The sequence below is a fragment of the Pelecanus crispus genome, chromosome 2 (genome assembly GCF_030463565.1).
Source record: "Pelecanus crispus isolate bPelCri1 chromosome 2, bPelCri1.pri, whole genome shotgun sequence".
NCBI lineage: Eukaryota > Metazoa > Chordata > Aves > Pelecaniformes > Pelecanidae > Pelecanus > Pelecanus crispus.
This window is the reverse complement of record NC_134644.1, coordinates 117820576-117835308: the sequence shown is the minus strand read 5'-3', so window position 1 is coordinate 117835308 and position 14733 is coordinate 117820576. Positions and strand designations below refer to the sequence as shown.

Sequence of the window (14733 nt, the reverse complement as noted above, 5' to 3'; positions counted from 1 at the left end):
CTATAGAATAATGTTATTTATATATACCTAACATTGTTCAAATGCTCACTAGTCAAAGAATTTCTAACATGTTTAGCCTGGGGATTTTGTGCCAGATCTTGTCTTTTACTATTTGATTAGTGATTTCTGTGTTCAATTTAATCACAGTAAAATTTGGAATTTGTTGACATGAGGTTTAAAGTTGATAAAGTGTGTGGTGTTCATCAGATGGATGGCATTACCTTCCTGCCAACTACTGTGTGTGAGTGTATTTGAAGTGTTTCAAGGCAATAGAGATCTATAGCACAGAAGAGAAAAACAAACTTAAATCTTTGATCTTTCAAACTTAACCACTCTTCACTATAGGTTGGACACCACTGCATGAAGCTTGTAATGTTGGCTACTATGATGTTGCTAAAGTTCTGATAGCAGCGGGAGCTGACGTGAACACACAGGGCTTGGATGATGATACGCCACTTCATGATTCTGCTAGTAGTGGGCATAGAAATGTGAGTTTGCTGGGAGAGTGGGAGGGGAATAAATAAGTGGTTTGAAATGCTCAGTCTTTAGAGCAAATGTTAACTGTCCTGATTATTCTCGTATGGTTTTATAATTCTGCTTCTGCTTTTTTGGAGCAAAAAAGTTGTTTTGTTGTTTTGGTTTTCTTTGCTTTATCTTGCTTTTCATCCTATGTCTGTTGCCAGATATTTTCTACCAGTATCTGTTTTCTTAAATATTTGAAAGTTTCCCTTTTACTTTTTTAATAAATAAACACTTTAATGACTTCTTGTTTTGAGAGACATCTACTGTATAGAATTCGCCAAAGAAAAATGTCTCCAAACACTATACTGTAGGTTTGGGGAAATATTTTTTATTTCTGTGCATATAGGAAAGTAAAATAAGCTTTAATATATTAAAGTTGTATATCTTACTTTATATATATATATTTGTTCATGGACTTTGAAATAGAGCATTGATGTATACATATTCTTTATGTTTAAAAGAAAAAATTACCAGTAATGACTTAGCAGAGAAGATAAATGGAGCACTGTAGGTATTTTACATTAATTTCTGAATTCGTTCTTGTTTTCTGCAAACTAGATGCATAAATGACTGTGCCCTCCTTTTATGTGTCTTTTATTTCATTACTATGTGTGTGATCTGCTATATAAAGCAAAAGGTAGAAAATATCTTTAAATCAAGTATACCTTCTAAACAAGGTGTTTCATTGGAAAGGGTGTTCTGGAAAGGCTAGAGAAAAGAATTATGATAATCTGATCGTGAAATTTTTATTAGCTGTTCAGTAACTGTTTCTTATGGGTATCTAAACAAAAGTGAGTCTTTAGATCAAACTTGCATAAAATTGTAGTAGAGATTTGGAGGACAGGACCTCTTGCTTGTCTGGTCTCAGTATACTTATCTGTGACCATCTCACTGACACTACGTATCAGAAAAATTCTGAAGTTTCATGTAACCGTATTGCTGCCTGCTGAATTTCCTCACTCTTAGCATGTAGGACCAAAAAAAAAAAAAAGTAAGTACCTGATGCTGGATACTGTGCTGAAAAGGCAGTGGCCTTGGTATCATTGTAACTTTAACAAATTTTTTGCCCTTGATGCTAGAGAAATTGATGATTTTGCTGTATTGTATTCAGTTGGGGATGAGGGTAGTTTTTCCCTCCAATAAGATACTTGGATCTCTGTCAGGGCTTTTCTGGAATGCTATGGAAACCAGTAGTATGGCTACTTGAAAAACTTTTCCTGTTCCTTATAGTTAAGTGCTATAAAATTTGGAGCAAGGAGGTGAATTGAGTGCAGAGGAGTAGAGAGCTTGGTAGGTGAGGAACCACATGAATTCTGTGAGGAACTGCTAGAACAGCAAGAACACAAGGCCATTGTTGCTTTTCTTTAAGGTGATGCTATGTCTGTGTAACAGAGGACAATTTTCTTTAGTCTTCCCCATTATCTCTTTTAAAAAGCAGATTATCAATACCTGGACTTTGCATTCTAGTTGCTGAAATCTTGCTTTCGTGTCTCAGTTTCATAGGTAGGAGTTTAGGATTGCATATCACATTATCCACATTTCGTGTGCGATGGTATGCTGGTCAAGTAACATGTTGTGGAAAAACTAAAAGTTCATTTACTTAATGCTGCAGATTGTGAAGCTGTTGCTTCGACATGGTGGAAATCCATTTCAAGCCAATAAGCATGGGGAGAGACCTGTTGATGTTGCTGAAACTGAAGAGTTGGAAATGCTATTGAAAAGGGAGGTGCCTATCTCTGATGATGAGGACAGCTGCTCAGGTAAAAGTAGCCATTTAATTGCATACTTCAAGTGCATCAATTCACCTGAAGTTAGGTGGTTTAATCTTTTTGCATAGTGTTAGCTATTAAGAGTTGCTGCAGGTAGCAATTGCTGTTGCTAAGGTTGATTTCCACTTCTAGTCTTAGAGGTAGTTTTCAAATCTTTCAACTGAATTATCTGAAATGTTTATTCTGACTTTTTTTTTCCTTCTCTCCTTCTGTCTTTAATAAGCCCTTCTCACTCTCCAAATCAACCCTGCCTCAGAATGGTGGTTTTACCAGAGAGATACAGAGAAAAATACTATATTTATTATAATACGAAGTGGTTTCTGAGAGGTTGTCTTGAGGGAAAATATCCCCAAAGTCACTTATTTCACATCCTTAGTAGATGAATTGGGAGCTAGTGTCTCACATGGGGATAACTTAGTTATACTTACTCAGTAAAGAAAAGTCCTTGCCGGTGGGGGAATCACTGGTCTGTGAAGGTGACCAGATAGTAGCTTGCTTACGTGGAGGCGGTAATTCTTGGCCCCTACTGTATTCCTGCAGATCAACGATGTAGGTATCACCTCTTGGGGCACAGAAAGAGCTATTGTCTCCTTGGAAGAAAAAGATTCTTGACCATGAGTAACTTGCTTGAGTGCTGGGCAGGAAGTTTTCATTCTGCTTTCACAGAATCTTCAGGAATTCAGATTCTTTTGAGTAAAACAAAAGAGGTGGATTGAAAACTGGCCAAACGGCCAGGCCCAGAGGGTGGTGATGAGTAGCACAAAGTTTAGTTGGAGGCCAGTAGCTAGCAGTGTAACTCAGGGGTCAATACTGGGTCCAGTCCTGTTTAACATCTTCGTTAATGATTGGGGTAGAGTGTACCATCAGGAAGTTTGATGACACAAAACAGGAGGAGTGGCTGGTGCACCAGAGGGTTGTGCTGACATTCAGAGGGACCTTGACATGTTGGAGAAATGGGCTGACAGGAACCTCATGTAGTTCAACAAGTGGAAGTGTGAAGTGCTGCACCTGGAGAGGAACAACTGCATGCACCAGTACAGGCTGGGGTCTGACCAGCTGGAGAGCAGCTTTGCAGAAAAGGCCCTGGGGGTCCTGGTGAACACCAGGTTGACCATGAGCCAGCAATGTGCCCTTGCAAGCAAAGAAAGCCAATGGTATCGTGGGCTGTGTTAGGAGGAGCATTGCCAGCAGGTTGAGGGAGATGATCCTCCCCCTCTGCTCAGCACCGGTGAGGCCACAGCTGGAGTGCTGGGTCCAGTTCTGGGCTCCCCACTACAAGAGAGACATGGACATAGTGGAGAGAGTCCAGAAATGTCCACAGAGATGATGAAGGGACTGGAGCATCTCTCCTATGAGGAGAGGCTGGGAGAGCTGGGGCTGCTCAGCCTGGAGAAGTGAAGGCTTGGGGGGGATCTTACCAACATGTACAAGTACCTGAAGGGAGGGTGTATAGAGGACGGAGCCAGGCTCTTTTCAGTGGTGCCCAGTGACAGGACCAGAGGCAATGGGCACAACCTGAAACACAGGAGGTTCCCTCTGAACATCAGGAAACAGGTTGTTTGGGTTTTTTTGTGTTGTTTTTTTTTTTTTTTTTTTTCTTTTACCGTGAGGATGACCGAGCATTGGCATGGGTTGTCCAGGGAGGCTGTGGAGTCTCCATCCTCTGAAATACTCAAAAGCCATGTGGACACAGTCCTGGGCAACTGTTTCTGGGTGTCTCTGCTTGAGCAGGGGGGTTGGCCCAGATGACCTCCAGAGGTCCCTTCCAACCTCAACCATTCTGTGAAAATTACATGAGGGAGAGCATTGTGTCACATGATTGTTAAAGTCAGTTTCTTTTTCCCTGAGAGTTTAAAAAAGAAAAAACAAACCCCCAAAAAACACCAAATACCCCCCCCCCCCAAACAAAAAAAACTCCATAAAACCAAACCAACTAAACAAACAACAACAAAAAAGCCAACCTCAAACCCCTAGGAGTGTTTTTGATTCAAGGTTTCACTAAACTTCAAGCAAAAGAAAGAAGTCTTATTGACCTATGCAGAGCTAATAAATATTCTGATGTAGTGTTAACTTTTTTTACATTAGAAGAATATCCTGAAATACAGTGCATAGTCATTAGCCAAATCATTAATCTTCAGAAAAATATTTTTACATATGCATAATAGAAACTCGTTACTATTTAACAGTTGATTCCTCAGCAGCTGTATGTCTGTGCAGGGTATTGCTCAGTTTCCATGGGCTGGTTTCCAAGAGGAACAGAAAGTTCTCTGCAGTTTCTCAAGGAGTCAGGCTTAGAGAATTGGTGATCAGTCTCCTGTACTTCCATGGCTTTACCTTTGGTCGTTAAGGAGTAAGCTGTCTGATGTGTTTGGAATGGGGAAAGACTGTTAGGAGCAAAGCAAATAGGGACATGGAAGAGGGAAGCAGCAGCTACCTTGTAGGAGAAGAGTGAAGGGAAGGCACAGACAAGCTACAAGGAGTGGTTGGAGTTAAGGCAGGAAGATGATGGCATGTACATAAGAGCAGGGGGGTGGTGCGGTGGAGTATATAAAAAGCTGATAGCACAGAACTAGTAATACGTTCTGGGTGCTACAGATAATATAGAAGATAATAGGGACTTCTGGGATCTGTTTTAGTGATACTGTGTTGTTGAATACAAAGTAGCTAAGAAGCCTGCTGGCAAGGTAGGTGTCTTAACCTTGTGTACTGGCAGCTGGTCCACAGAGGATCCTGCTGGAAATGAGGGGGAATCTTGCAGCAGAACATTTTTTTTTTTTTCCTCATTCAAACTTTTAATGCATCAAAACTGCTTCATCACTTTCCTTGCACTATTATTTCACTCTTCTGATACTTTTTATTCAGTATGTCAGATCTCTAGTCCATGGTACTGAACATGACAATACTCAGTTCTTTATAAAAAGCAAGCGGATAGATTCAGCTGAAGAGGCTTGACTTGGAACCTTATTTGGAGGGAACAATACATCCAGAAATACTTTTTTAAGATTTTTGAGTTCTACGTTTTCATATGATCAGGTGGTGATAACACTCCAGATGTGTCCTAAAATTTAATTTTAGGAACAGTTGAGAGATTTACATTTTGGACTTGGAAGTCCAAGACATCCAGTACAACATACTTGCTCCGTGCTATGCACTCATATAGCAGAGACTAGCTGCAGGGAATTATAGCATAGTCTACTTTAGGCTGTCCGTATCAGGTGCATAAGGATTCATAAAGGAATTTCTTTACATGAGCAAGTCTTTGTCTTTTAAGAATAAAATCTCATCTGCCATTGAAACATGACTAAATAGTTCATGTAGAGGAACATAGTTTAGTTGTTAGACAGCGTAAGAGTTGATGAATTCCTAGAGGAATGAGTCATTGTAGCAAGATGTCCTTGAGAAAGAGTCAAGTTATGCAGGAATTATGCACAGTAGATGAAGTTTACAAAAGTTAAAGTGCATTCTTTTTATTAGATTGGGATATAAATGCTAATTAATATTTTTACATACTTGAGTGACAGCTGTAAAGTGTGGGGAGCACTTTGGCTTCAAGAGCTTTTGTTTCTCTTAAACTTAATTTTAGTGAGGTTTATTGTGTGGTTTGAGTGTTTTTTTTCTTTTTACATTTGTATAGCAGCATGACTGCTGAACTGTTTTGTCCTGAACTAAAGTGTGAAGAATGTCGCATCAGTATGCAATTAATTTTTGGTTTTCTTACCCTAGATTCTGAAGAAGCTCCATCTGTAAATCCTTCCAGTGTAGAGGGGAATGTTGATTCAGAAGCAGAAAAGGACTCTGTAGCCAATGACAGCAAACAAATGGTCCCTAGTAAGGCACCACTTCCATCTGCTCTTGATGAGTATGAGTTTAAAGATGATGATGAAGAGGAAATGAAAAAAATGATTGATGACAGACACATTCTTAGAAAAGACCTAAGGAAAGAGGATGAGACTGAAGTTGAAAAGAACAGCTTATTTGTTAAACAAGAAAAAGTTGTCTATTCAAAATCATTTAAAAGCAAAAAGCAGAAACCATCTAGAGTTCTGTATTCAAGTTCTGAAAGTTCAGATGAAGAAATACTTCAGGACAAGAAGATAGTCTCTCCTTGCACTATTTCAGAGACATCAAATTCTGATGTAAGAGTGAAGAAAGAATATATGGTTACAAATGAACACAAGCAAAAAGGCAAAGTTAAAAGGAAAGTAAAAAATCAGAGCAAAAATAAAGAGAATCAAGAACTAAAGCAAGAGAAAGAAAATGCTAGAGTAACAAATATAGCTACTTCTGGGTTAGATTCTTTAGATAAAACTAGAGAGGAAGAAACCTTTAAGAAGTCTTTCACCGCAAAAGAAGATTCTTCTTTACATCTCTTTCATATCACTGCTGGCAAATCTCCAAAGCATCCCTGTGGATTAAGTGAAAAGCAGTCAACACCATTAAAGCAAGAAAACACCAAAACTTGCTTGTCACCGGGAGGTTCTGAAATAACAGTGCAATCCGAATTAGTTCGGTATGATCACAACACTGATTCTGAGTATCTAGTAGAAAGTTCTAGTGGCAAATCCTGCAAGCACAAAGAAAAAAGCAAGCATCATCAGAAAGATTTTCACTTAGAATTTGGTGAAAAATCTAGTCCTAAAATTAAAGAGGAAGATAATAGCTCAACATTTGAGAATTCGGAGTATACTCTGAGAAAGATTGACAAGGAAGGTAAAACACTTAAAAAGCATAAATTAAGGCACAAAGAAAGAGAAAAGGACAAGCACAAAAAGGAACAGGATGGGGAAAAGGAAAAACATAAACATAAAGATAATGTTAAAGAGGCTCAAAGAAGTATTGAGTTTGACAGAGAATTTTGGAAAGAGAACTTTTTCAAAAGCGATGAAAATGAAGATGCGTTGTTAAGTATAGAACATGAATCTCTTTCTTCAGACAGAAAATCAAAGCTAGAAAAAGCTGTGGCAAAAGAAGATAAGCTAGTTAAGGAGAGACAGTTTCAGAAAGAGAGAAATGCTAAAGAGGAGAGAGAGAAAGAGAAGAACAAAAAGGAAAATGAGAAGTTTCTCAAGGATGAAAAAATAAAAGATACAAAAGATGACAAAGAAATTACGCTTGCAGATAAAGAAACGGAATTGTTCTGCTTTGGTGTTAAAGATGACGCAGCCAGCGTGCATTTAATAGAAAAAGAAACAGATACTGAAAAGCAGGAAAAGAATTTAAAGGAAAATAAAGAAAAGACTGAAAAACGAACCTCAGCCAAAGAAAAAGATGTTGAAAAGATAGAAAGAAAAAATGGAGAAAAAGAGAAAAAGGTAAAACATGAATGCAAGATAGAGAAAGAAAAAGCAGAAGTAAATGAAAATACAGAGAAAGTAAAGGAGAAGCCCAGTTTCCAGCAAGCAGAAAGATGCCATAAGGAAATTGATAAAATAAAAAGCATGAGTACTCTTAAAAAACTTGATGACAAAGAAAGAAATAAAGAAAAAACTGATAAGAAGCATGATAAAGAGAGGGCTGATAAAGACAGACATTGGGCTGAAAGCAAGGAAAAACACAGTGCTGAAAGAAAAGTCAAACAGTCTGAGAAAGAATCTGAATATACTAAATCAGAAAAAAATAGAACTAAAGACAAAGAAAAGGAACTTGAAAAAAAAGACAAATCCAAAGACAAGGAGATCTCAACAGTAGCAAACTCAAAACACATGCAAGAGGAAAGGAGATGCAGTATTACAGAAAGTAATAAAACAGTGCACGACAAGCTGTCATCTTTGAAAGAAAAACCGAAAGATGATTTGTTGAAAACTCCAGATGGTAGAGAGAAAGATAAAAAAGATAAAGATATAGACCGATACAAAGAGAGAGACAAGCATAAAGATAAACTGCATCAAAGTAGTTTACTTAAACTAAAACTCGAACATGAGAAACTTAAGCCTAAACCAGCTCCGGCAGCAAAGGATGCTCGACCTAAAGAAAAAAGACTAGTCAATGATGATTTGATGCAAACTAGTTTTGAGAGAATGCTTAGCCTTAAAGATCTGGAAATAGAGCAGTGGCATAGAAAACATAAAGAAAAAATAAAACAGAAAGAGAAGGAACGTTTAAGAAACCGCAGTTGTTTAGAACTTAACAAGATGAAAGAAAAAACAAAACAGTCATTAGCAGAAGTAAAAAGCAAAGAACTGGTACGTTCAAAAAGCTCAGAGTTGCCAGATGCTTGCATGAAGGATAAACAGCAGAAAGACGCTACAAGTAATAGATCGCAATCAGTAGATATGAGAAGTGTCAATGTTACAAAGCCTTCCTTCGTTTTAGATAATTTAAATAGATCCCCCAAATCAGAAAGTGAAAAGACAGGTCTGAGTTCCAGATCAGTGTCCGTGGTTTCAGTTGCAAGCTCTGAGGACTCCTGCCATACCACAGTAACTACTCCAAGGCCTTTAATCGAATATGACTCAGACTTTATGCTAGAAGGTTCTGATTCCCAAATGTCTTTTTCACAATCACCATTTCTGGCAAGTGCCAAATCACCAGCCCTTCTTGAAAAAGAGACCGATGGTCTTGCTGAGTTGCCAGATCGCATTAAGCCACCTTTCACAAACAGGCTCCCACCAGCGTACATTAGATCAGCATCTGTTGAAGATGTTAAACTGGTTTTAAATGAGTGTAGACCTGTTGTAGAGGTTCGAAGATGCAGCATGCCTGCTCCTGTTTCTGAACACAGCAAACAGCCTCAAATATCAGAAGAAAATAATCAGAGTGCTCTGCCATCCGTTCAGACTTACACTAGCACTTCTCCTAAACCAGAACTACCATGTAGCATGCTTGAAAGAGATTTTCAAAGTAGTATGTCTGGTTTGCAGTCAAACTTGACATCATCTCTGACTGGAGCTGCTAGCAACAAGCAGGCAACAACAGGTACAAGTACCGTTAAAAATACTGCTCAGATGAGCCCTTCAGAAGACTGTAATATGCATTTAGAGCCGTGTAGTCAAAGTGGTGTGACTCAACAAACCAAACCGTGGGATGTGCCTTTTGACAGACTTAATTCATTAAACAATGAGTTTAACAGCTCAGGGTATGGTGTATCAGAGCAAGACACTAACAGTGTTACAGCAATGCATAATTCTGAAAACAGGACATTAAAAGAGGAACAAGTGTCTGAATTTTTGCCTCTGCATGCTGAAATCAAGGGAAATCCCAGTTCTCAAGAATCTGCATCAGTTCTGCCTTCACAGTCGCCTTGTTCTTTACTTATCCAGCCACTCCCAGATGTGTCTAAACACATTTCTTTACCCGGCATTAGCAGTCAAGATTCATCATTTGTACAACAACAAAATCTTGTTCAAACTACCATTTCTACTTTGGATACAGATGCTACTAGTACCAGAGAGATGGAAAATGCTTTCTGCCCGTCAAACATTAAGAAGGCTGATGCACCCATTGCTGTATATTCCGAGAGCTCTGCGAAGGATATTTCACAGAGCTGTGAAAGGGTGAATGATTTACCTATGGTACCATTAGAAAAAGATACTCCTGAAAGTGATAGCAGTTCACAATTAAATGTAAATTTGTACACATTCAATAAACCTGTTTGTAAGAATGCTCAGAGTGAAGTGGATAGTAACACAGCAGATGCTTCAGACATTAGAAATGAAAAAGGCCAACAAGAAAAGTTGGTTTCAGTGCATGTTGATAGTAAAGCTGATGCTGACCTCTCTGAACCAAGTCCAGGAATGTCAAAGGGAATTACAAATGAATCAGCTAATAAAAAACCCTGCACTGCAGACAGAGAAAATGTGTTGACAGATGATCCAGCACAGTACTCCTCTTTATCTAATTTGGAAAATAGTTCACAACAAATTACACAGGAAGAGGTGCATAAATACAGCCAAATACTTAAACTAGAAGAAGAAATTGCTGAGGATCAGAAGATGGAACAGCAAGAAGTACCTCAAAGAATCACGAGGAACAGAGCAAATATGCTTGCTAACCAGGGTAAGCAGAATCCTCTTGGCTGCACGCAGACTTCAGAAAAAGAGTCTGAATCGTCAGCATCTATGAAAGCAAGGATTAGATTAACTGAAGAGGATGATGCTCAGGTACATCATCCACGTAAAAGAAAGGTGTCGCGTGTGCCTCAGCCTGTGCAAGTGAACCCTTCTTTACTGCAAGCGAAGGAGAAAACCCAGCAGTCGCTGGCAGCTATTGTTGATTCTTTGAAACTTGAAGAGATTCAGCCATACAGTTCTGAGAGGGCAAACCCGTATTTTGAATACTTGCACATAAGAAAAAAAATCGAAGAGAAGCGTAAATTACTGTGCAGTGTTATTCCTCAGGCACCTCAATATTACGATGAATATGTGACCTTCAATGGCTCATACCTACTGGATGGCAATCCCTTGAGCAAGATATGCATCCCAACTGTAAGTGACATGGTTTTTAAACATACAGTACAACAAAAGGCATGTTTTGGTTTTATTTTTGTAGCTTTCATACTCTTCCTAATTTGCTTCTGAATACTTGTGCTAAAAATAGTAAGTTGACGTATGTCAAATTAATAGTGACCAGTGATGTCATTTTTAAAAGCCCCATTCAATGGAAATATAAAACAGTGGTTTCAGTCATTAGAAGACAAGCCATCATGTATGACACATGTAAAAGGCACACAGACAAATACTTATTTCAAAGTATTTACAACTGTAAAGCCTACTCTTTCAAAAGTGAAGTCAGTTGTTGAGAGCTTCTCTGAATTTCTGCCAGCAATAATTTGGTTAAAACTAATTATTCAAAGCTGTTTCATTTGGAGGGGGGGTGGATGTGCAGTGCTTCAAAATACTAAGTTCATGACCAAAAGTTTTAAGTAGGAGAGTGCTTGCCAGCTATCTCAGTTTCTCCTTAACACTCTCAAGAGCAGCAGATGTAATCTGCTGTGTCCCAGCTTTTGTAATCCATCAATTTAAAGTGTTCTGGATTTTATTTAATAATGTGAAGTTCTTTTCCTTTTCACTGAAGAACAGCCATAGTTCAGGGACACTTGTTTAGTTCTAAGCTCTCCATAGTTGTGACATGGGCATATTCCTGATGAAGGCTGTGAAGGAGGCTTGTGCAATGCAGAACATAATTGGCTCAAGTGCAGTTAACGTTACTATTTGCTGTAGAGGTGCCCCTCCAGGTGTCTCACAATAACATGGTCGCTGCTGGTCTCTGTTCTGATGTCAGCATAAACACAGTAGCACCTGAATTGTACTTCCTTTCTTTGCTCCTCAGCACACCTGATTTTGTGCTTATTGTGTTCTACGTGGGGGAGACCCAAAACATTGTGCATTGAGGGCTTTCTGCTAGCCACCTTGAAGTACTGTTACTCCTGGGAGTAGAAGGAGGTTTTATATTTTTCCACCTATTGCCTGATCCACTTAAATTGCTCTAGTTCTGAGGCAAAACATACTACCTTAAACCTGTTTGAATGGTTTAAGTTAACACACGTAATAGGCTGAGACCACGTATTTGATTTCCTAAAGCAGTTGTTTGGCTGACATACATAGCTTGATAATATCAGAATGTGGTAGTATTTGATTGTATGCCCATTACTTAAGATGTGTCAAGTTAAGGAAAAGTCTGAGTTTAGGAGGAATGGGGAGAATATCTTAATCCTTGAATGGCAAAAATGCCTACTAAACTGAATTGTTTGTGTGTATGAAGTTTCATATGCACAAGCCAAGCATCCAGCCTTCAGCCTCCCTATTTCTGAATGGACTAGTTATTACGTTGACTCATTTAAGATAACTTGCCCCTACTTGAGACGCTGCCTTAGCTCTTTCCAGTACAGTTTGAAGATTCTTTTGATTAAGCAGCGAACACAAATTTAATATATAAAAGTAAATTTTAAAATTTGTGTTTACTTCATTCCAGAGGTAGTCATAACCCCTGTATAAGCTGTTTCCTCTCATTTTTCCACTATGCCCCCTATGTCTGCCCAAGAGAATTAATACGTGTATCCTCTAATGTTAAGTAAGTTTTCTCTTGTTTGATGGTGGCCACAGTTCTTTGAGATTAGTTAATCAATTACGGTCTGAGAAAAGATGTGGATAAGATGACCATTCTATTTGGTCTCTAACTGAACTAGGATGTATAGTAAGCTTGGCTACAATGTACCAGGCTGTCAGCCTTCCCCAGTCTAGAAATTTTTCTCAGTAGCTGTTGCAGCTTCTATAATACATCTTTATCACCAGAAGCAGAGATTTTTTTTTTTTTTTATAGCAGCTGCTAGTCAAGTACATACTGTTTCTAAGCTGCAACTTACTGATTTGGCATCACACTTCAGTGCTTTATTTGGGATAAGTGGAAAGTGAAGTACAGCATATATTTTTCCCTAACCCATCTTCTACCTGGGCAATAGAATTCATTTCCTGTCATAAATGGCAATGTGTGTAGGCACCATAAGAAAGGGAGGATTATTGACTTGGTATTAAAGCGTTGCCTCATACTTCCTTCCTGTCTCTCTTGCTGCGTATAATAGGGACTCTGCAGTTCATGAGAATAAATATAGGTAATTGGGTAGTGCAAATTCTTGGGTAACTTATATTAAGTAAATATCAGAGATGAATGTGTACTCCCCATTCTCATGGCTTTAATTACTTGTTAGGAAAAAAACCCTCTAAAAAATGTGAATATGTGCTTGAAGGATTACAGTTATTGATTTTTATCTCATTTAGATTTCCGAGTTGCTTCCCTACACATACATGGTCTGGTGATACTGATGTTTTAAACTGTTACTTGTTTTCTATGTGCTTTCATGGTACTGTTAATCTTCTACAGTTGTAGAAAGAAACAGGTGAAGCTTTTTATTCCATGCTGGTAGGAGCAAAAGGGAAAGAATAAAAATGCTGAGAAGCTAAAATAAATTATTAGGAAATTGGTGTTTATTTCCATTAGGAGTAAAAGTGTAAGAAAGCAGCATGAGTTGTAATCTAAAGAGAGATATTTCAAGCATTTTAGTTTTGTTTGTCTGAAAAAATCATCTACAGTGCAGCTAAGTGCTTTTTTTAATTACTGTCATTTGTGTAAATACCAATTTTGATAAAATTTCTCATGTTTCTTTCCAGGAAAAAAGGTACCATTTAAAAAATTACTGGTAGTTCAGATTTAACTTCTTTGCAGAGCTTGCTTGTGTATACAATTCAATAATTTTAGTTTGTCACCGTTGGAAGTCACATTCATAATAGTTCCCATTACAAATACCATCAAAAGGAGTATTGCTAAACCAGAGATCATTTCATGCTCAGAAATGAATGTTTGTTTATATATTGCACACATTGCCTAACAACGTAAAAATAAGGCCTATGCCTAGTCTGTCTGCAACTGTGGAATATTAATAGCATGTACATGTTGTTAGGCATATAATGCGTAATCTAATATGCAGCTGTAAAATGACCTCTCTGTTGGGATTGTTTTTTTAAAATTTTTCCTTAGGTGGTTCTTTAATGATTCTCTGTTAACCTGATTTTTGCCTCGTTAATTTACATAGGCTATGTGAAAGTAGATACTTTTTCTTAAATTATTCCTGTATTTTAGATATCACTGTGTGAAGGGCTACGTGAAGACAATATATTTAGCTCTGACACTGGCACTCAGAATAGTTTGTGTTCTCTGCATTGGAATTTTAATGATGCACTGTAGTTTATCTGATGAACTTCAAACATCCTGAAGGTGGGAACCAGGAGATGGTGTGCTTAAGTTTGCTTTCCACAGCCTTGTTTATATACTGTAATTTATGACCCGTATCACCTAAGGCTGTAAGGATAGTCATGTATGAATTGTGGCTTCCCTCTCATCAATGCAAATACAAAACATAAGATAGGAGACATCAGGTCAGTTCAAAACAGAAGGAAATAAATCTGAATCTTCTAACAGAGTAAATTTGTTACTTAGGTATGTTGCCTTTCAGATTGTTACATCAGTATGTTCTGCGGGGTTCAGTCATCTTTATCTGTAGTGTCTCCTGAGAAGAGATAGAAAGATGATTCATTTCCAGCTTGCGATGACTATCTAGCAGACATGTTTCTAGTAAACAGGATTCTGTCCTGTCTCTCTAGCATTGCTGTAGAAACTTAAGTGCTAAAAGCTTATTTTAGTGCTGCTACCAGAAACTTGCTTCCTAAATACATGAAATATTATAGCAATATAGAGCAGGCCAGTCGATTTGGGTGGCATGGGTGAGGGGAGATAGGTAGATAGGGCTGTGTGAAAATAATTGCTGAAGAGGTGTGTGTATGTGTGAATCTGAGCTTAAGTGTTGCTCTTTTTTGTAATGGGCACAAACTGAAGGTTTATAGAGTGAAGAGCTGGTATTCTTGTTGCAGTTGTTATGAAGGATGCAAGGCATGGAAGAAACTTTCTTAATTGATTTTCATGTGTTGGAGATGGTGAGGGTATGTCTTGAACC

At 38.2% G+C, this 14733-nt stretch overlaps 1 protein-coding gene across 4 annotated transcripts in view; it reads left to right on the top strand.

Moving 5' to 3' along the window:
- The window catches only part of ANKRD12 (ankyrin repeat domain 12), a 70585-nt gene that overhangs the window by 45412 nt on the left and 10440 nt on the right, over positions 1-14733 (top strand). For all 4 annotated transcript variants that reach the window (XM_075706372.1, XM_075706371.1, XM_075706373.1 and 1 more), the window contains 3 exons: positions 346-488; positions 2135-2282; positions 6015-10714. In XM_075706372.1, the coding sequence (XP_075562487.1) occupies positions 346-488; positions 2135-2282; positions 6015-10714 (4991 nt within the window). The remainder of the gene's footprint in view (positions 1-345; positions 489-2134; positions 2283-6014; positions 10715-14733) is intronic.